Here is a 22,121-nt window from a genome sequence, read left to right on the forward strand (position 1 = left end):
GAGTAGCATAGATCACAGCAAAGGCTGGAGATAGACAAGAGCAGGGCGTGTCCTGTCACCCAATGAAGCTGGAGGCACAATTTGGGGAGAAGATGTGCTGGTGGGGAGACCAGGAAAAGAATCAGGAAGAGGGTCTTCCATGTCGTGGAAGGAGGCTGCTGGATCCCGGCGGTATAATAAAGTATCTCCCTGCCCTCCACATGGTCTTGGTCTCAGACTTGTTCTTTGGATCTGCTACAACTTGAGCTGTAACACCTGAAGCTGTATCACTCTTGAGTTGTAACACTCAGAGTTGTAATGCTTGCAGCCGCGCGGATATATTTTTTCCATAGCATGTTGGGAAGAGAGGAGCTTGGGGAACTGGGTCTAATGGGTACAGTGATTTGCTTGGGATGATGTAAGTGTTCTGGAAGTGAATAGTGCTGATGGCTGTGAAACAATGAGAGTGTGCTTAGTACCATAGAATTGGACCTTTAGAAATGGTTAAAATGCTATTTTAATACCAGGTGACATCGCTTACAGATGGGTTCTAAGAAACAAAGAACCTTGAAAAATTCATGTTAAGTGAAATAAGTCAGAAACAGAAGGATGGATGAATATGGGATGATCTCGCTCTCAGGCAGAAGTTGAAAAACAAGACCAGAAGAGAAAACACAAGTAGAACCTGAACTGGAATTGGCGTATTGCACCAAAGTCAAAGACTCTGGGGTGGGTGGTGGGGAGAGTAAAGGTCCAAGAAGGATGACAGAGGACCTAGTGGGGGTTGTATTGTTACATGGAAAACTGAGAAATGTTATTCATGTACAAACTATTGTATCTACTGTCGAATGTAAAACATTTAAAAAAAATTAAGAAAAAAGAAACAAAGAAAAAGACAACACAGAGTGAATTCACGATGGATTATGGTCTATGGCAGCAGATTCAAGGACTCAGAAAGAGGAAGGCTGGGTTACTGAGGGGAGGCCACGGATCTAAGGCCCTGTGGTGGAATAAGATAATGGCTTGGCTGAAAATGTAATGTTCCAATACCAGTCTTGGGGAAATGTGAAATGTGCCCTTGTGACAAGGAAAAATCTTGTAAATCAACATTTCCTCAATACTGGACTTAAAACAAATGCCTATATACTATATATATATACACACACACACACATATATATATTGTGTGTGTGTGTGTGTGTGTGTGTGTGTGTGTGTGTGTGTGTGTGTGTGTGTGTGTGTGATTTTAAACCCAGAGTTGGATAGGGATAGATTTGAATTAGACAGGAAAAACAGAGAGAAGAAGGATGGAATCAGATGATCCTGGAGAGAAGAAGACCTTATAGAGACCTTATGGTTTCATTTTGAACCCACCTGAGAACCACTGGAAGATTCTGGCCAGGACAAAGTCTCAGGATCATGCCTCAGAGCGAGAGAGAGGAAAGTGTACTCCTAGAAGACTGTCCTACCAGACAAAACAAGCTGGAAAGGACGGACTTTACCTGAACATGTCTTCTTGTCTTCATTCAAGGTGTAGTCAGCATAGCAGTCACAGTGATAGGAATTGGGCCCATCGCTCACACAGACGTGCTGGCATCCATGATTGCCCAGGGCGCACTTGTTCTGAACTGTGAGGGGAGGAAGACAGTCACAGAGGACACAGACTGGTGGGTGTGCTTCACACAGGGGTGAAGTATGGACCCTTCAGTTCAGTCAGCTAATGTCCTGGGCTTCACCCTGAGGCAGGCGATCTCCTTCTGCATCTCTCACCGCCCCACCCCTCCTTTTAGCCTCCTCTTTGACTGAATGGAAACCACCCCTTCCTCTTTTATTATCACAGAGATAGCTGGCGGTGTTTCTCTTTTCCTACTTACTGCACTGGGGCTACACTGACTCTTTATTTTCTGAGCCAGGGCCTCACAATGATATGGATCACTGTTTCATTCTGAAATGTAAAGCAAGAGAGAGCGGCCAGGCAGCATCTCACCTGATTGAGTACATATGTTGCCCTATGTGCTCAGATCAGTGCCAGGTCCCCACCTGTAGGGGGGAAGCTTCAAAGTAATGAAGCAATGCTACAGGTGTCTCCCTCCCTCTCTATCTCACCCATTCCCTCTCAATTTCTCTCTTATCAAACAAATAAAAAAAATTATTATTGTGATTGTTGTTGTTGATGTCGTTATTGTATATAGGACAGAGAGAAATGGAGAGAGGAGGGGAAGACCAAGAGGGGGAGAGAAAGACAGACACCTGCAGACCTGCTTCACTGCTTGTGAAGCGACTCCCCTGCAGGCGGGGAGCTGGGGGCTCGAACTGGGATCCTTTCTCCAGTCCTTGCACTTTGTGCCACCTGCGCTTAACCCACTGCGCTACTGCCCGTCTCCCACAAATAAAAAAAAATTAAAGAGAGACACCACAGTGTTGTTGTTCCATCCAATGTCCTAGCATCTCCCAGGCTATGAAAAGGGCTCTAACCTGGGCTGAACGCACGACATGTCAGACTCCCTACCTGGTGAGCTATTCCTCTGGCTGAGCACTGACTGTTGATGACAGTCCTAAGATCACCTGCAGCCTTTCCTGATGACCACCAACGCTTCCAACATCAGCACTGTTGATGGATCCCCACCCCCATCCCAAAGATAACTCATCAGGGACCCAATGCACACCAAGCTACATTTGAAGCTGCACAGACAGGACCACTGTGACCTTGGCCTTGAGAGCCTGACCTTGAGAGTTTACAAAATGGAACCACACATGCTGACTTGCAAGCCCACACATGCAGCAGAGACGGTGACAGTGGTGGTGCCGTGCATGATGGCACCTGTGGCGGTGTGTATGACCGGCTACTGAAATATTTGGCATCTGTTCCGAGCAAGCACACTTCAAGGAATAAAACAGAGAAAAGATGTACGTTCCAGTCAGCTAGAGGACAAATGAAAAGAGCCACACTCTGCCAGCAAACTCAGGAAGGCCATCTGGGAGATGGTGCTTCTTCCTCTGCTCTGCCAGAGCCAAACTGGTTATGTGCTCCTGGGGCAGTCCTCTCCAGGGCCAGCTCAGATGCAGACACCTCTGGGTGACATGCAAGATCCCGTATAATCCATCCATAGGTGTTATGCCAGCTGTAACACTCAGAGTCTCCTTTGTCACTACAATGTAGGCATTTTCAGCCACTCTTAACAGTAGAAGGCTGCAGTTCTTCCTCTCCCCAGCTTAGTAGTAACTACGGAGATAACCAGCAGGCAAGACTCTCTGCCCAGGCTTCATTGTCCAGCAAGGGGGAGACAGGTTTGGTCCAGAGCAAAGTACAGATTTAAATCAGTTTTCCTTATAATTTATTTCATTTTTTAACTTTATTTTAGTTGGTAGGACAGAAAGAAATTTAGAGGGAAGAGAGAGGGCAGGACAGAGACAGAGAGACACCTGCAGACCTGCTTCACCACTTGTGAAGCATTCCCCCTTACAAGTGGAGACTGGGGACTTGAACCCAGGTTTTGCACACTGTAATGTGTGCACTTAATCAGGTGCACCACCACCCAGCTCCACTAGTTTTTGTTAATATTCTAAAACAAACAAATCCTCATTTCCCATGATCACCTCCCCCCCCCCCCATACTGTGCTTCCTAGACCAGGAGAATTTGTTTTAGTGCTTAAGAGCATAATAACTGGAGGGCTGGGAGGTAGCACTGTGGGTTAAACGCACATGGTGCAAAGCACAAGGACAGGCATAAGGATCCTGGTTTGAGCCCCCTGCTGCCCACCCACAGGAAGGTCACTTTGTAAGCGGTGAAGCAGTTCTGTGGGTGTCTGTCTTTCTCTCCCCTTCTCTGTCTTCCCCTCCTCTCTCGATTTCTCTCTGTCCTATCCAACAACAACAGCAATAACAGCAAAGATAATAACAACAACAATAAACAACAAGGACAATAAAGGGGGGGAGAGCATAATAAGCCATCAAAGAAAGAACCTGAGTTCAAATACTGGCTCTGTGACTCCCCCATCAAGTAACATCGTCACTATTCACACTGTGCCTCTGTGTCCTCAGACAGTTTCCATGGGCATTAAATGTGTTAGTGCAACTAAAACCCACGCACCCCATGCTACAGGCACCAAAGAATATTGGCTACCTGGGAGCAGTATGTCCTCATTGAAGTTCTTCTATGGCTTTTTATTAGCTTTTATTAAAATGATATGTATCATTTTGAACAAAATTTTCTTAGTGAAATTTATTTACTCATTAAGGAGAGAGAACCAATGCATCACTCTGACACATGCAATGTGGAAATCAAACTCAGGACCTCAGGCATGAGGGTTCAACATTCTCTCTCTCCTGTGTCACCTCCCAGGTGGCTACAATGTACCATTTGCTTCTAAGCTACCTGAAAGGTTAAAGTAAATTTGTTTCATTCCCCTCCCTCCCTCAGGTTTTCAATGAGCTTGGAAGCTCCAGGTAGCAACTGGAATACAACAAGTGTCAAGATTGTGGGAAGCTTGCAAACTGCAACTTGAAGCAGAAAAGAAAAATTTGTGGCAAAAACAGGTCTTCTAATAACATCATTTCATTCCATATCAGTGGAGTGTTTGATTAGGTTAGGTTAGGTTAGGTTAGGTTAGGTTAGGTTTGGTTAGGTTAGGTTCGGTTCGGTTCGGTTCGGTTAGGTTAGGTTCGGTTAGGTTCGGTTAGGTTCGGTTAGGTTTGGTTTGGTTTGGTTAGGTTTGGTTTGGTTTGGTTTGGTTAGGTTAGGTTAGGTTTGGTTAGGTTTGGTTAGGTTTGGTTAAGTTTGGTTTGGTTAGGTTAGGTTAGGTTAGGTTAGGTTAGGTTAGGTTAGGTTAGGTTAGGTTAGGTTAGGTTAGGTTTGTTTCTTATCAGCATGGAAACCAAAGGACATTGAAGCAAGTGATGTCTCTCTGACTCCTGCCCGTCTCACTCCCCTGGGCCCAAGCACACACACAATGCATCATGAGCCTCTTCTCTTGTGTGTGTCCTCAACTCCCCCTAGACTTCCACACCCTCCAAGACTGGACTTCCTATTCCACCCCACAGCCTCTCCCACTTTCTCTGCCTTCACTTAAGCTTTGCTCTGGCCCTGACAGATCTCTGGTTTTCTTACAAGTTGCTTCTCTGTGCACACAGCCTGTAGGTTGCTGTAAGAGGAAGAGAAGTGGAGCCTGGTGGGGGTGCACCCAGTTAAGTGCACACAGTATCATGTGGCAAGGACCTGGGTTCAAACCCCATGTCCCCAACAGTAGGGGGGAAGCTTTCACAAGCAGTGAAGCAATGTTGTGGCTATCTCTCTTTCTAGTTCCCTCTCCTTTCTCCATTTTTCTCCACTCTATCAAATGTAAAAAGAAATTTACAAAAAAAAAAAAAAAAAAAGAAAAAGTGGTCACCAGGCAGATTCCTTGTGCAGGCACCAAGCTGCTGCAACAACCCTGGTAGAAATAAATAAATAAATAACTTTTAAAAAAAATTTAAAAAGGGGCAGAAGCTTAATTCTTCTTTATTTTTCCACAGTGCTTAGCACAGTCTTTAAAAACAGGTAGTCAGTCCTCCTTTAAGAATTTCTTTAAAAAAAAAAAAAAAGCAGAATTGGTGATGTACTTTTTTTTCTTCTTCTTAATTTATCTTGAAATAGGTGACAGGTAGTCTCAAGGGAGAAGAAAATATACATAAACTATGAAACAATGTTGGATGTGTGAAATCTAACCACCCCCTGGAAGTGTCTACATTATAAATGCCACCCTGTTCTGCCCGAGTCTAAATCAAGTTACCGAGGATTAGCAGCGCTGGCAAGGGCTCATGATTCAGGTCCTAAGGAATCACCAAAGATTAATCATCTAGAAGCTGTCGGGGAATGACTGACTTCAAACTTTCTGGAAGAGTTGAATGGGTCTAATTCAATCACATACAAAGTCTCCTTTACTGAAAAGCGACCCAGTTTTAGCACTAACACGACAGAAAAGTCCCAGGCCAAGTTTTCACTGGAAAAAGACGAGTTTAGTCTATCATACTAAATAGTTATTGTCCAGTTGACTTCCTCTCAAGTTTCCTATTTGCTTTACAAATCCCCAGAGTCCTGAGACAGACTTTTTTTTTTCTGGAGAAGAAGCTAGATTCTATGACCTGTTCTCGTGTTTACCCCCAAATCCTACCCCTCTGCCAGTCATTTTTTGAAGCAGTCTAGGTTTGTAAAACCCAACGCCTTCCAGCAACATGGGCCTCAGTGTATAAGTGCATAAGCACAGTGCAATGTCTAATGCCAGGATCTCTCATATCCAGTGACCAATCACTCTCTCCTGCTCAAGTGCACTTTGCTTTTGCCATAGTAGTATGAGAATCACATCTAGAGGGCGTATTGAAGGGGCCTTACCTGTACATGTTTTTTTGTCCTCATTGAGGCTGTAGCCCTCATAGCATTCACAGTGATGGACCCCAGATCGGTCATTCACACACATGTGCTGACAGTCGTGTGTCCCTAAAGCACACTGATCTTGAGCTGCCAAACAAAAGACCAAGAGAAATGGAATTGGGGAGGGCAGTGCGGTGGTTGCTACCTAGACAGAGAATCCTATTTGAATCTAGAAGCACAGAAGAAACTTGAGAGTAGGTACCTGCTACTCAAAGCTACCAGCATCATCTCTTACTAACAGAGCATGGAGTTCAACTAAATCCTACATGCACGCAGTAACTATTCTTTTTAAAAATACTTTATTTATGTTGTGTGTGTGTGTGTGTGTGAGAGAGAGAGAGAGAGAGAGAGAGAGAGAGAGAGAGAGAGAGAAAGACACCAGAGCACTGCTCAGCTCTGGTTTATGGTGGTGCAGGGAGTTGAACCTGAGACCTCACAGCCTCAGGCATGAAAGCCTTGCACAGAACCAGTATGCTGCCTCCCCAGTCCCCACAATGATCATTCTTTTACTTCTCCAGCTCTTTCCAAAATCATCTGTACTGAGGTTTTGTTTGTTTGTCTGTTTAATCTACGTAGCTCATATGTACTTTCTAAAGTGTTCTTTTTAGGGTCCGTGTATTTACAACAGATCAGAAGAATCCCAAAGGTTCAGGAACACGTGGATTCAGGAAAACGCCATCATCAATGAGACAACGGAAGTGCGTAAGAGCCGGGGACTCAGAGCAGCATGAGAACTCAAAGCCCGGGTTTTCAGCTTCTGTCCTTTTGTCTTTACTGACACGATATTTTCAATGTTAAAACTTTCTTCCTTTCTTCCCCTCTCTCTCTCTCTTCCTTCCTTCCGTTCTCTTTTCTTCCCTTCCCTTCCCTTCCCTTCCCTTCCCTTCCCTTCCCTTCCCTTCCCTTCCCTTCCCCTTCCCCTCCCCTCCCCTCACCTCCCTTCCCTTCCCTTCCCTTCCCTTCCTTTCCCTTCCCTTCCTCTCCCTTCCCCTCCCTTCCCTTCCCTTCCCTTCCTCTCCCTTCCCCTCCCCTCCCCTCTCCTCTCTTCCCTTCCCTTCCCTTTCTCTCCCTTCCTTTCCCTTCCCTTTCCTCCCTTCCCCTCCCCTCCCCTCCCCTCCCCTCCCTTCCCTTTCCCTCCCTTCCCTTCCCTTTCCTCTCTTCCCTTCCCTTCCCTTCCCTTCCCTTCCCTTCCCTTCCCTTCCCTTCCCTTTCCTCTCTTCCCCTTCCCTCCCCTAGCCTCCCTCCCCCTCCCCCTCCCCCTCCCCCTCCCCTCTCCCTTCCCCTCCCCCTTCCCCTCCCCTCTCCCTTCCCCTCCCCTCCCCTCCCCTCCCCTCCCCTTCCCTTCCCTTCCCTTTTTATTGCCATCAGGGTTATCACCAGGGGCTTAGGGCCAGAACTACGAATCCACTGCTCCCAGAAACCATTTTTTCCCTTCCTATTTTATCTAGCAGGACAGAGAGAAATTGAGAGGAGAGGGGGAGGTAGAGAGGGAGAGAGAAAGAGAGATACCTGCAGACCTACTTCACCGCTTGTGAAGCTTCAGTCCTGCAAGTGAAGAGCAGGGGCTTGAACCCAGATCCTTACGCATGGCAATGTATGTGCTCAGCCGAGTGCACCACTGCTTGGCACCAAAACGATCTTTTTCATTTGTAATTTTTTCTCATTGAACTCAGTTCAGGGTTGTGGAAAGTTTGCACAAGTAGCACCACAGTACTCACTGGCTGCCTCCTCTAATGCTACATCTTATAAAGTCAGTATAAGTTGTGAGAGCCAGGAAATTACAGTAGTGCTAGACTATGAACTATTTTTAAATTCTTAATTTATTTTCTTTTTTTTAATGGGGTGAGACTTAAAAACAGAATGATAGGGAGAGAACGAAAGAGAGACCTCTTTAGCTCTAGTTTATGGTGGTGCTGGGCATTGAACCTGGGACATTAGAGCCTCAGGCATGAAAGCCTTTTGCAAAACCATTATGCTATCTTCCCAAACCCTATTAACTATTCATCTAGGAACCTCATTCAAATTTTGCCAATTTTTTAATATATATTTTTTAAATGTTTATTTATTACATTTTGTTGCCCTTGTTGTAGTTATTATTGTTGTTGATGTTGTTGTTGGATAGGTCAGAGAGAAACTGAGAGAGGAGAGGAAGATAGAGGGGGGAGAGAAAGACAGACACCTGCAGACCTGCTTCACCGCCTGTGAAGCGACTCCCCTACAGGTGGGGAGCCAGGGGCTCGAACCGGGATCCTTACACCGGTCCTTGTGCTTTGCGTCACCTGTGCTTAACCCACTGCACTACTGCCCCGACTCCCAAATTTTGCCAATTATTATTTCACCACTAATGCCATTTTTTTTTTCTGGTTCAGTATTCAATCCACATTGTATTAAACTGTCCCATCTCCTTAGTCTACTCCAATCTGGGATATTTCCTCAATCTCTCTTGGTCTTCAAGATTTTTGACATTTTTGTATGATGTGTGCTTAACCTGGTGCACTACTGCCTGGCCTCAATTTTTGAATAATTAATTTTTAAAATATTTTAATTTATTCCCTTTTGTTGCCCTTATTGTTTTATTATTGTAGTTATGATTGATGCCATTGTTGTTGTATAGGACAGAGAGAAATTGAGAGAGGAGGGGAAGACAGAGACGGGGAGAGAAAGATAGACACCTGCAGACCTGCCTCATCACTTGTGAAGTGACTCTCCTGCAGGTGGGGAACCTGGGGCTTGAACAGGGATCCTTATGCTGGTCCTTGCGCTTTGCGCCACCTGTGCTTAACCCGCTGCGCTACCGCCTGACTCCCCTGAAGAATTAATTTATAAAATGTGTTTCAGGTGGTGGTACACCCAGTTGAGTGCACACATTACCATTTACAAGGACCCAGTTTCAAGCCCCTTGGTCCTGACTTGCAGGGGAAAGCTTCATGGGTGGTGAAGCAGGGCTGCAGGTTCTCCCTGCCTCTCCCCTCTCTACCTCTCGCTCCCCACTAGTTTCTGTCTTATCAAAATAAAGGGGGTGGTGGTGCACCTGGTTGAGCACACATGTTACAATGTATAAGGACCTGGGTTCAAGCCCCAGTCCCCACCTGCAGGAGGAAAGCTTCATGAGTGGTGAAGCAGGGCTGCAGGTGTCTCTCTGTCTTTCTCCCTCTCTATCTCCCCCTTCCTCTCAGTTTGTAGCTATCTCTAGTCAATAAATAAATAAATATAATTAAAAAATCAAAATAAAGGAAAGAAAAATAAATGGTCATTAGGATCAGTGAATTCACCATACAGGCACCGAGCCCCAATGATAACCAACCCTGGTGTGGGAAGAAATAAGAAGAATAAGAAGGAGAAGGAGAAGAAGAATAAGAAGGAGGAGAAGGAGAAGAATAAGAATGAAAGGAAAGGAAAAAGAAAATAAAAAAATAAAGAGTTTTCATTGCGGATATGCCTGATGTTCCCTCATGATTTTGAATTTCCACCAAGAATATAACAAAATCACTCGTGTCCCCAACACATCATGTCAGGAGAAGCATGATGTCACTCGCGGTGGGACATTCCTGGTGACATTATCTTTGAACACCTTGTTCAAATGGTGTCTACCACTCGTCTCCACTCTGAAGCTGCTAGCTTTTGTAGGGAGCAAGTATTTTGTAGGGTGTTAGTTGACTTTTAACTTGGTAACTTGCCTTTAGCCTGAGAAAAGTACTATTAGGACTGGGTGCAGACAAAGACATGAAAATCGGAAAATGAGGAAAACAGAAGCCCCCCGCACCCCCACCCCCGTCAGCATAACATATTCCCACCAGCACAGTGTCGTATGCTTTACATTGGGTTGTTCTAGCCCCCCCCCCCCCCCCCCCCCCGCCAAGAGAATTAGATCAGTCCAGTTAATTTCGCGGGCCCACTTGGCCCCGCCCCTAGGAAACCCGCCAGAGTTCCAGAGTGACAGAGTTGGAGGGTTCCTGAGTTCGAGAGAAAAAGAGAGAGTGCTTGCGCCGCCGCCGCAAAGAGACAGCAGAGTTCTGTTTGGTGATTAGTTTGTCTTAGTTTATGAATCGTTGTTCCTGAATAAAGAAATACAGCTTCCCTGCCCAGCCGTTGTCTCCGCGTCTCTGTTACCCGCCGTGAAGCCAGCCCGCCCGGCCAGCAAGAGCCTTCCGAAATTTTAACAACAGCACAGGACAGAGGGTTGACGATCCATAGGAGGCAACAGGAGAGCTCTCCCCAACTTACCTGAACATGTTTTCTTGTCTTCATTCAAGACATAACCTTCGTGGCACTCACAGTGATAAAAGCCAGCTCTATCATTCACGCAGATGTGTTCACATCCATGAGTGTTAAGAGCACACTTGTCGACCGCTACCAAAAGAGGAGCAGAACACTAGTGAACACATGCAAAGTGTGTAGCAAAGAAATGAGTGTATGCTACAGACAGGGGCAGAGCTCATTAAACGTGGGGGTGAGGGTGGCTGCTGGTGCCATAGACAGGCTCGTGAACTGGAAGTCGGTTTCCAGAGCCAGGCAGTGACGTACCTGGTTAAGAGTACATGCTACTACAGTTGCAGCCCCTGATCCCCATCTGCGGTGGGGGGGGAGCTCACAAGCCATGAAGCTGGTCTGCAGGTGTCTCTCTTTCCCTCTCCCTCTCCACCTCATCTCAATTTCCTTCTGTCTTGTCCAATAAAATAGAAAAGAAAGAGAGAGAAAGGAAGGAAGGAAGGAAGGAAGGAAGGAAGAAAGAAAGAAAGAAAGAAAGAAAGAAAGAAAGAAAGAAAGAAAGAAAGAAAGAGATGGATGTTGTCAGGAGTGGTGGGTTGAGCTCAAGCCATAACCCTGGAAGAAAGAGAGACAGAGACAGAGAAAGAGAGAAAGTAAGTTGGTTTCCAACTTCCAGCTCTTGGTTCTTTCACTAATAGATCCCAGAACATGAGTCTATATATCCTCCTCTTCCTCCTCCTTCTCTTCCTCCTCCTCCTCCTCACACCTCTCTTATTTTTCACCAGAACACTACTCAGTTCTGGCTTCTGGTGGTGCTGGAGATTGAACTTAGGACTTCAGAGACTTTTTTTTAAATTGGTCTTTATTTTATCTTACTTTTATGAGAGAGGAAAATACAGAGAGAAATACCAGGGCACTGCTCAGCTCTGGCTTATGGGAGATTTAATGCCTCGGGCATGAGTCTTTTGCATAACCATTACGTTATTTCCCCCACTCCTTATTCTCCATTCTTTGGGTCTCACTGTTTGATCTATAAAATGAACATAGTGAGTTAAAAAATCTCTAAGTTCATTTCCTTTTTTTAAAAAAAACTTTATTTTCTAGATTTTTTTTTTCATTGTCACCAAGATTATAGCTAGGGCTTGGTGCCTGCACAATAAATCCACTGCTTCCAGAGGTCATTCCCCCCCCCCTTTTTTTTCTCTTTCTTCTATTTGATAAGACAGAGAGAAACTGAGAGAGAAGTGGGAGACAGACAGACAGACAGATAGATACTGAGACCTGTAGTCCTGCTCCACCACTCTTGAAGCTTCCCCCTGTAGGTAGGGACCAGGGGCTTGAACCTGGGTCTTTGCCCATTGTAATGTGTATATTTATCCAGGTGCACCACTACCTGGCCCCCAGGATTTTATTTTTAAAGGGATGAAATTCTCACTCTTCGTTGGCTGTGGGGTGATTATCTTGTATCAGATGAGTAAGGATCACCACCACCTCCATTCCCTCCTTGATCCCAGCGAGCACTGATGTTCGTTCACAGGAAAGAAAGGGTAACTTGACCTCATTAAACAAAGCCCAGTGCCAGTTCCAAACCCTCCAAGTGAACCAAGAGTATTGCCCCCCTGTCCTAACTAATCCTTTTCCCTGCTAAGCTCCTAAGCCTCTTCTCCGAAACTAGGAAAGAATCTGCGTTGTGGGTGACTTCACCTTTCTCCTCATGGCTATTCACGGAAGCCCTCTGACCACTGCGTGAGAAGCACAGGTGAGCCCCAGACCCAGACGGGGAGTCCCCACAGGGCTGACGCAGCCTCACCTGAACATGTCTTCTTGTCGGCGTTGAGGGCGTAGCCTTGGCTGCACTCGCAGTGGTGCTTGCCGTCCCCGTCACTCACGCACACGTGCTGGCACTGGTGTGTGCCCAGCGCACACAGGTCCACGGCTGCGCAGAGGAAGGGGGACCCTTCAGAGGGACGTGTCAGGAACACCTCAGACAAGCCCTCCAGTGTCAGAAGACAGAGCTGTCCAGGTTGCTTCCTCAGCTCTCTAGTTCACTATAAGAAATGGACTGTTCCCTCTTCTGACCTAGTTGACATAGCCACATTTGGGGGCTGGGAGACAGCATAATGGTGATGTTAAAAGGCACACGCCCGAGGCACTAAAGGTTCCATGTTCAGTCCCCAGAATCATCAAAAGCCTGAGTCTAGCAGTGCTCTGGTAAAACTAAAGGAAAATTAAAACCGTTCTCTGCTTCTCCTCCTCCTCCTCCTCCTCCTCCTCCCCTCCTCCTCTCCTTCCTTCCCTCCTTCTCTTCCTTCTCCCCTCCTCCTTCCCTTCCTCCTCCTCCTCTGCTTCCTCTTCCCCTTCCCCTCCCCTCTCTTCCTCTTCCTCCTCTTCCTCCTCCCCTCCTTCTCTTATTTCTCCCCTCCCCCTCCTCTTCCTCCTCCTTCTCTGCTTCCTCTTCCCCCTCCTCCTCTTCCTCTTCCCCCTCCCCCCTCTTCCTCCTCCTTCTCCTCCCTTCCCTTCTCCCCCCCTCCTCTGCCCTCTCCCCCTTTCCTCTTCCTTCTCCTTCCTTTGGTGCTGGGACTTGCAAATACAAGATTTCACCAGGCCAGAGCTGATTTTTTTTCACACTTTTTCAATTTCAAACAGAAAGATAGACAGGGGCCAGGCGGTGGTACACTGGGTTAAGCACACTTAGTGCAAAGAACAAGGACCCATGTAATGATCCCGGTTCGAGCCCCAGGTTCCCCACCTGTGGGGGGGGGGGTCACTTCACAAGCAGTGAAGCAGGTCTGCAGATGTCTATCTTTGTCTCTCCCTCTCTATCTCCCCCTCCTCTCTCAATTTCTCTCTGTCCTATTCAATAAAAATGGAAAAAGTGGCCACCAGGAGCAGTGTACTTATAGTGCTGGCACTGAGCTCCAGCGATAAGCCTGGAGGCAAAAGAGAGACAGACAGACAGACACATAGTTTGAAAGAGAGATAGCAGAGCACTGGAGCTTCCCCCAGCGCTGTGGCACTCTCACGTGGGGCCAGAGTTTGAGCCTGGACTCCAGGCATAGGAAGGCACATGTGCTCTCAGGCGACCAGTCTTCTGACCTCTTCATGCACATTTGTAAATCAGTGATGCCAAGTGCTTACAAACACCGACCATGTCAACGTTCTCAAAGGAGAAAGAAAAATTTGAATTTAGAGTTGAAGCCAGACACTTATGGGGTAGAGACAACTTGGTATTTGATTCAACTGATCCAAATTGCCTGTGAAAAGAAACACGCACACACATTTGCTTTCCATCCACAGAAAGGGAGAGCATAGCAAGGTGTTTGCCTGAGCTGTACGAGCTGCGAGTCCCCTGGCAGCCATAATCGGGGTTATAGTTTGTTCCTGAGCAGAATTCACAAGGGCATTGCCCTCGGCCCGGAGTTCAGACACTGGGGCAGAACCCACATCTGAATGTGTAAACGGTGCTGAGCAGTGCAGTGAACTGACTTCCAAATATAAAGCAAGATGTCATGAATCCAAGCACACAGGGTGGCAGCAGACAGCATGATGGTTAAGCAAAGAGACTCTCCTGCCTGAGGCTCCAAAGCCCCAGGTCCAATCCCATAAGCCAGAGCTGAGCAGGGCTCTGCTAAATAAATAAATAAATAAATAAATAAATAAATAAATAAATAAATAAATACAATTTGGGAGTCGGGCAGTAGAGCAGCAGGTTAAGCGCAGGTGACGCAAAGCACAAGGACCGGTCTAAGGATCCCGGTTTGAGTCCCCGGCTCCCCACCTGCAGGGGAGTCACTTCATAGGTGGTGAAGCAGGTCTTTCTCTCCCCCTCTCTGTCTTCCCCTCCTCCCTCCATTTCTCTCTATCCTATCTAACAACGACAACACCAATAACAACAATAATATCTACAGCAACAATAAAAAAACAACAGGACAAAAAAAGGGAAAATAAATAAATATAAAAAATTAAAAATAAGCAAATAAATAGCTGCAATTAATTTTATTTATTATTTATTTTTAATCTTTTCATTTATTGGCTAGAGACAGCCAGAAACTAAGAGAGAAGGGGGAAAGATAGGGAGAGAAACAGAGAGACATCTGCAGCACTGCTTCACCACTTGCAAAGCTTTCCCCCTGCAGGTGGGACTAGGGGCTTGAACCTGGGTCCTTGAGCATTGTAACACATGTGCTCAATCAGGTGTGCCACCACTAGGCCCCAATAAGTGCAATTCAAGGCCTCTAATATCTGCAGAGAAAATAAAGTCATATTCCCAATACAACCAGATAAGAAAGGGAAAGAAATGATGCAGATGAGTGCTCACTTGGGCAGCACATATACTAAGATTGGAACGATACAGAGAAGATTCGCATGGCCCCTGCACAAGGATGACACACAAATTCATGAAGTGTTCCATATTTGAGAAAGAAAACAGGATACGGATGAGTTAAGATCACATATTAGCTAGACTGCATCTCCATCTGCTTCACTCCAGTGCCATTTCTATCTAACTGGGTCTTTCCTTCCTTCCTTCCTTCCTTCCTCCCTCCCTTCTTTCCTTCCATCCTTCCATCTTTCTTTCTTTCTTCCTTTCTCTTTCTTTTCTTTTCTTTCTTTCATCTTTCTTCTTTTCCTAGTGAAGAATCAATGAATTAAATCATTTGTCAGTGAGCAAGGAGGCCTGTTAGAGGAGGCCAGCACTGCTGTGGTAGCTGAAACAACCACTATTACTTTGGCCGTAGTACAAGATTAATATTTTCCCAAGAAGGGCCATTTCATGGAATGATCTTTCCAACACGTTAACGACAACAAGCTGCCCCTCAGTCTTTTTATTTTTCCTCCATGGAGACGAGATTCCCTACCTGCCCCCACCCCCACCAGAACAAGCAGGTCTTTTTGCACCACAAGGAAAAAGCTGCCTTCATCAGTCAGTAGTTTACAGCCTTCAAGCTATCCCCCAGGAGCTGGTCTTGGGACCCAACTCAGCCACAAGCCAACATCTTGATGGACTAGTTCTCACCCACAGGCATGGGGGTTTTTCCTGGGAGAAAGAAAGCCATTTTCTTTGGGGAAACCCACAAGTGCCAAATAGATGCCACCAAAGTCGATGACGGTTTGTGAAGGTCCAGTGTCCTGGGACAGGAGAGACAAGAGGTTCCCTGCCAGGTCTGGCTGAGAAGAGCCCAGACTTTGCTCCAGACTCAGTTTACCTCCCATTTCCTCACTCACTGGCGATTGCTGCCTTTCACCTCAGTTTTGACAGTCACCTGGGAATTCACATCTGTAATGACTGCCTCATTCGTTGGTGTCAACCCCATCAGCGAGCTGCTTCTCAATGAGAGAGAGGGGTGGCTATTATCTTTGCTTCACGGGAGCTACATAAATGTGTGTCAAATAAATCAATGGGGCATCTGTTACACAGCAAAAAAGGTATGAATTCCAAAATTTGCCTGAGCTGTCAAGAGAAATGTGTTCACATATGCTTGGGTAGCTTCACACAAGGCTTTGAAAGACTGTGTCCAAATTGTCAACAACTGTCATCAAAAAGGCAAATTTTGGAATTCAAGCTAATAGCCATCCCAGTCCGTGAGCATGGTAACATCAGTGTTCAACCAGGTGTGCCACTGCCTGCACCTGGCTTCTTTTTTACTTTTTTTTCCTTAGAGACAGAGAAAGAGAGCAAAGCACCGAAGCTTCCTTCAGTGTGGGGGTGAGGCTTGAACCTGGGTCCCACTCATATTCATGGGTCTGGCCTGCTGATGCTAAGCCACCTCATTATTTCAGCAGGTTCATGTACAAACATTATCAGGAAGGAATAGAAGGAAGGTGTAAAGGGACGCTAACAGAATGTTTCTTTTACTAATTTTTTTTTTTTTTTTTTTTTTTGCTCTCCTTTAAAGCTGCTGAAGTCTTAATTTCCCTTATCCCTAATCCTGTCCCTCCACAAGTGAAAGTCAGTCAAGGAGTCAAGCCTCAAAGCTAGAGCTTCCACCAAAATGTCCCCTGGCTGAAGGTCCCACCGTCCTAAGGCCAACAGACATCCACAGGCTGACATCACTGTCTTCGGCAGGGAAACAAGTAGAGGTCTGTTCACACCTTAGGAAAACATCTGGAAAAAAAATGCAGTGGTGGGCAGAGAGGAGAGAGAGGGAGAGAGAGAGAGGCATTCTGTATTTTTCACTTTAATTTTTGCCAGCCCCGTCAGGGAACAGCAAGGTCATTTGTCCTGGCTCTTTCCAGACGTGTCCCTTTCGAATGCAAATATGAAGACTTTTATGAGCAAACCAAGCTACGTATAAGGCAGCTCTATATTCCTGAACCAACAAGGCGTGTTTCAGCTGGTCAAAAAGCTTATAGTTAAGACTGCCATAAACCTTCCACTGAAAGAAGAGGAGGAGAGGAAGGAGGGGGAGGGGGAGGAAGAAGTGGAGGAGGAGGGAGAGGAGGGAGGGAAGGAGACTAAGGAGGAGGAAGCAGAGGAAGGTGAGGACGAGGATGAAAAAGGGAGGAGGGAGAGAAGGAAGAGAAGGAAAAGAAGGGGAAGAGAAGGGAGGGGAGGAGGGAGAGGAGGAGGAGAGGGAGGAGAAGGAGAAGGGGGAGGAGTAGGAGAAGGATCAGGGGAAGGAGGAGGAGCAGGGGGGAGGAAGAAGAGAAGGAGGAAGAAGACGAAGTGGGGAGGAAGAGGAGAAGGAGGGGAGGAAGACAAAGGTGAAGGAGGAAGAAGAGGAAGAGGAGAAGGGGAGGAGTAGGAAAAGGAGCAGGAGGAAGAGGGGGAGAAACAGGAGGAGGAAGAGAGGGAGAAGGGGAGGAAGAGGGGGAGGAGGAAGATGAAAAGGAGGAGGAGCGGGAGACCAGGAGAGCATGCGGAGGAGGTGAGCGGGCGAGGAGCCATCTGCGGACCCAGCCCCCCACACCCAGCACCGCACGCCGAGCTGTCGGGAGAGGGACTCACCGCAGAAGGTCTCCTGGAAGCGGGAGGACAGCTTCTCGATGACGCCGTAGGTCTCCACGTAGAAGACGTGGTCGCGCAGGGGCGCGCTGGCCATGCTGCGCAGGGAGCCCAGGGGCGCGCGGCCCACGCCCACCGCGTACAGCTCGATGCCCCGCGCCCGCGCCCGCGCCGCCACCGGGGCCACCTGGTCCTGGGGCCGCCCGTCAGTCACGATCACCGCCACCTTGGGGATGCGGGCGGCCGGCCCGCGCGCCCCGGCCCGCACGGTGAGCACCTGCTCCATGGCCGTCTGCAGGGCCAGCCCCGACATGGTGCCGGTGGACAGGGGTTCGAGCCCCGCCACTGCCCGCTGCAGGGAGCGCCGGTCCAGGTGCGCCCTCAGCGGGAACTCCACCCGCACGGTGCTGGCGTAGTTGACCACGGCCACCCGCGTGTCCTCGGGCCCTATGGCCAGGGTGTCGATGATGCGGGACACGAAGGTCTTCACCTTGCTGAACTCCTGGGGCCGCACGCTGCGGGAGCTGTCGAGGATGAACACCAAGTCCAGGGGCCTGCTCTTGCAAACACCTGCGAGGAGAGGTGGGCAGAGGGCCCTGAGCCACCCCAGACTGTAATAAGGGGGGGTTGAGCCCACAAGTGACCATGCGCAAGGACCCGGGTTCAAGCCCCCAGTCCCCACCTGCAAGGGGGGAGCTTCACAGTGGTGAAGCTGAGCTGCAGGTCTCTCTCTCTCTCTCTCTCCCTCTCTCTCTCTCTCCCTCTCTCCCTCTCTCCCTCTCTCCGTTTACCCCTTCCCTTTCAACGTCTGTCTCTAGCCAATAAATAAATGTATTTTTTAAATTTTTTATTATATTTATTTATTTTCCCTTTTGTTGCCCTTTTTTTTGTTGTTGTTGTGATTGATGTCGTTGTTGGATAGGACAGAGAGAAATGGAGAGAGGAGGGAAAGACAGAGAGGAGGAGAGAAAGACAGACACCTGCAGACCTGCTTCACCGCCTGTGAAGGGACGCCCCTGCAGGTGGGGAGCCGGGGCTCGAGCCGGGATCTTAGGCCAGTCCTTGTGCTTTGCACCACGTGAACTTAACCGCTGCCGGACTCCCTAAATAAATGTATTTTAAAAACAGGATGAAAGAGGCTGGGTGGTGGCACACCTGGGTAAGTGCCTGTATGACCAGGCACAAGGGTCAAGGTTCAAGCCCCTGGTCCCACTTACAGCGGGAAAGCTTCATGCTGGAGTGGTGAAGCAGGGCTGCAAGTCTCTCCCTCCCCCCCCCACTCTATCCTCCATCTTTCTTTTTCCTTTATTGGTGGGGGGTTGATGGTTTAAGGTTGACAGTAAAATACAGTAGTTGGTACAGGTGTAATATGTCTCAGTTTTCCACATAACACTCTAATCCCCCTCCTCTGCCATAATGTTCTAGAACCTCAACACCCCACCTACACCCCGACCCCAGAGTCTTTTACTTTGGTGCAATACACCAACTCCAGTCCACATTCCCCCTTCCCTTTCAACTTCTGTTTCTATCCAATAAATAAATGCATTTAAAAAAGAGAGAGAGTGAAAGGGGCTGGGTGGTGGCACACCTGGTTAAGTGCATGTATGACTGTCAAGCACAAGGACCCGGGTTCAAGCCCTTGGTCCCCACCTGCAGGGGGGAAGCTTCATGAGCTGTGAAGCAGGGCTGCAGGTGTCTCTCTTTCCCTCTCACTTTCTTTTTGTTCTGTCCAGTAAATAAATAAAGTCAAAAAAGAAAAACGAAATCTATTTTATAAACGGGGGGAGGGGTGATCTTCAACCCTGAGAAGTTTGCAAATAGCTTAGCCTCAAATAGCTGCTCTCTGATCTCTTCTTAGCTTACCCTCCTGTCTGATGTTAAAAGACAAGAGACGCTCAGAATTTTCCTGGTGAAGGCCCCCCTAGAGACAGGAAGCTTCCCCAGATGGTTAGTTTAGCATCTAGGTTGGTTCAGCCCTGAAACTCCATTGGAACCCTCACCCATCTCCTTCAAGTCTTGCCTCCAGGTTGCCCTTGACTCCTGGGAACCAGTGGATTCCAGATTATTGTTTGGGAAAGTAAATTGAGGCATCACAAAGTGTCCCAGGACAGAACGGTGAGCGAGGAGGGGCTCCTGACTAGCACACCGGTGTAACTTCCGGAAGCTCTGTCTCCTTTCAAGGAAGGGTTGAAACTGCACCCTGCATCCCCCCTCCTCCCCTCATGGATTTGTGCTGAGTGAACTTTTGAGCCATTCAGCTGCTTGAAACGGGGGGGGGGGGGGGGGGGATGTGACTTAATCTGACACATGTTTCTTTCTCTTCTTTATGGTTTTAAATTTTTATGTATTTATTTAGGAGAGGGGGGGATGGAGAAACAGAGCACCACTCTGGCACATGTGAAGCCAGGACCTCACACTTGAAAGCCCAGATCCCCATCCACTGTATCACCTCCCAAGTCACACATGTTCACACCTCTCAAGAAGCAGAGGCTGCTAGCTAGTATCTGTCCTTGTGCTCCCAAGGAAACTCTTTCAGTTGTTTGACTGACTTTTTTTTGTCATTCACCAACGATTTTCCTGAGGATCTGCCATGCATTAAGCCCTGGGCTGAATAAGCAAATTCTCCACCTGCTGTGCCCTCAAGGAACATCTCACTAAATGTAACACCTGCTACACTGTAGAAACACAGGTGGTGTTTTCACCGCTTCCTAATCCTTTTCATTCATCTCATTCTACACCTCCCATTCTTAGCTGCCAAAATCAAGACTGACTAGGAGAGAAGGCAGTTATTAAACTTCTTTGTCAAATCATTCATTCTTTACTAGACACACACACACACACACACACACACACACACACACACACACACACACACACACACACTAAATGGAAATTAAACCCTGGAGCATAAAGTGCCAGTCAGGGTTTCTTCATTTTCTGATGGGAGTGGAAGTCGATGCTGCTTTAAGAAGTGACTGGGGAAAAGATAGATTCAAAATAAGTTTGGAGACAGGAGGTTACCGTGTGCAAAGGACCCAAGTTCAAACCCCCAGTCCCCACCTAGAGGGAGGAAGTTTCCTCAGCAGTGAAGCAGTGCTGCAGGTGTTTCTCTTTCTCCTTTTCTATCTCCCCCTCTTATCTCAATTTCTATCTGGGCCTGTCAAATAAAAGGGAGGGAAAAAAAAGGAGGGAGGAGGAGGAAGTAGCCACTGGGAGTGGTGTTTTTGTCACATGTTATTTATAAACAAATAAACAAAATCAAAAATAAGTTCCAGGGTGGGAGAGAGACTGTCTCATTGTGGAATGAAGAGTTTGCAGACCTGAAGTCCCAGATCCCACTCTCTCTCTCTCTCTCTCTCTCACTCTCTCTCTCTCCCCCCCTCTCTCTCTCCCTCTCTTAAAAGTAGACAACTCCAAAATATATAGACTTCTAACCTAGGCAGTTGGTGACAGGAAAGTCTCTACTTGAAATAGGAACAATGTCTTTGTATAGTTTATTTGCAAAAAATAAAATAAAACTCAAGAAGTATCCTCTTGGTCTGCTGCCTGGATCATGAAATGAAACAAGATCATATCATCATTCACACAAGGCATCAGCACAGAAATCCTATGAAACCTGTAGTCTTGGTCCCGTTTTAGAGGTGGAAAAAACAAGGCTCTGGGAAGTGTCAGAACTAAAAGATGGAGGGGCACAGATGGGACCCCAAGTCTCCTGACCCCCAGCCCAGAGGGCCTGTTCTCTGCAGTTACCGCTCTCTGAAGCAATGTTTTCCCTCTCAAAAGTCAACATGATCTCATGCAACTATAAACATTCTGCTGGGTGACTTCAAGCCAATCCCCTGACACCTGTCATATGTCATATGTTTATCTAGGTCAAAAGGAATCAGCCTTTATCTGAACCATTCCAGAATTCCATTGGTTGTGAAGCCTTAATTGCCATAGTTGATGACTAAAGAAAAAGAAACATGTTGAAAATCCTTCCTGGAGTTGAATTGGGTATTTTCTCATAATTGAGGTAAAAGGAAAAAAACAAAACAGATGTGGGATGATTTGAACCCCACATCTGACCATGACCTCACTGACACCAAATGGCATCCTTATTAATATCACCATTATGCTTCTATAAGTAAACTTGCCCAAGCCCTTCCTTCTTCTGTCCATTCCCCACAAGGACACGTTTATGGAAGGAGGCTGCATAAGGGGTGCAGTGAGCAGAACACACCCCACACAGAAATGTCCAGGGTCTAATTCCCAGAACCTATAAAAACGTTACTTTCCCTGGCCCAAGATTTTGTACGTGTGGTTAAGTCAGTGACTTGAGATTGAGAGCTATTCTGGGTTCTCTGAGTATGTGTGAGTTCAAGGGCCCCTAAAAGTGGGAGAGACAGACAGAAGGAAAGTTCTGTAGATGGCAGATGAGAAGGACTCCCTTGCCTTTGGTGAACTAGAAAACAGAGGGGCCAAGTTCATGAACCCAGTAATCAGGGCAAGGAAACATTCTCTCTAAACTCATCCAGAAGGAACACAGCTCTGTGGACACCTTGGTGGGCAGCCATTAAGTCCCTAAGTCAGAGCTATTTTATT

At 47.2% G+C, this 22,121-nt stretch overlaps 1 protein-coding gene and 1 non-coding gene across 2 annotated transcripts in view; one reads left to right on the forward strand and one right to left on the reverse strand.

Moving 5' to 3' along the window:
• Positions 1-22,121, reverse strand: part of MATN3 (matrilin 3) — a 30,169-nt gene that overhangs the window by 6,858 nt on the left and 1,190 nt on the right. Inside the window, exons 2-6 of the mRNA XM_007530141.2 lie at positions 17,541-18,107; positions 12,405-12,530; positions 10,610-10,735; positions 6,347-6,472; positions 1,481-1,606 (exon numbers count right to left, since the gene is read on the reverse strand). Of these exons, the coding sequence (XP_007530203.1) occupies positions 1,481-1,606; positions 6,347-6,472; positions 10,610-10,735; positions 12,405-12,530; positions 17,541-18,107 (1,071 nt within the window). The remainder of the gene's footprint in view (positions 1-1,480; positions 1,607-6,346; positions 6,473-10,609; positions 10,736-12,404; positions 12,531-17,540; positions 18,108-22,121) is intronic.
• Positions 14,905-15,011, forward strand: LOC132537823 (U6 spliceosomal RNA). The gene has a single exon (XR_009549249.1). It is a non-coding gene; the product is annotated as a U6 spliceosomal RNA (small nuclear RNA).

The sequence above is a fragment of the Erinaceus europaeus genome, chromosome 3 (genome assembly GCF_950295315.1).
Source record: "Erinaceus europaeus chromosome 3, mEriEur2.1, whole genome shotgun sequence".
Taxonomy (NCBI): domain Eukaryota; kingdom Metazoa; phylum Chordata; class Mammalia; order Eulipotyphla; family Erinaceidae; genus Erinaceus; species Erinaceus europaeus.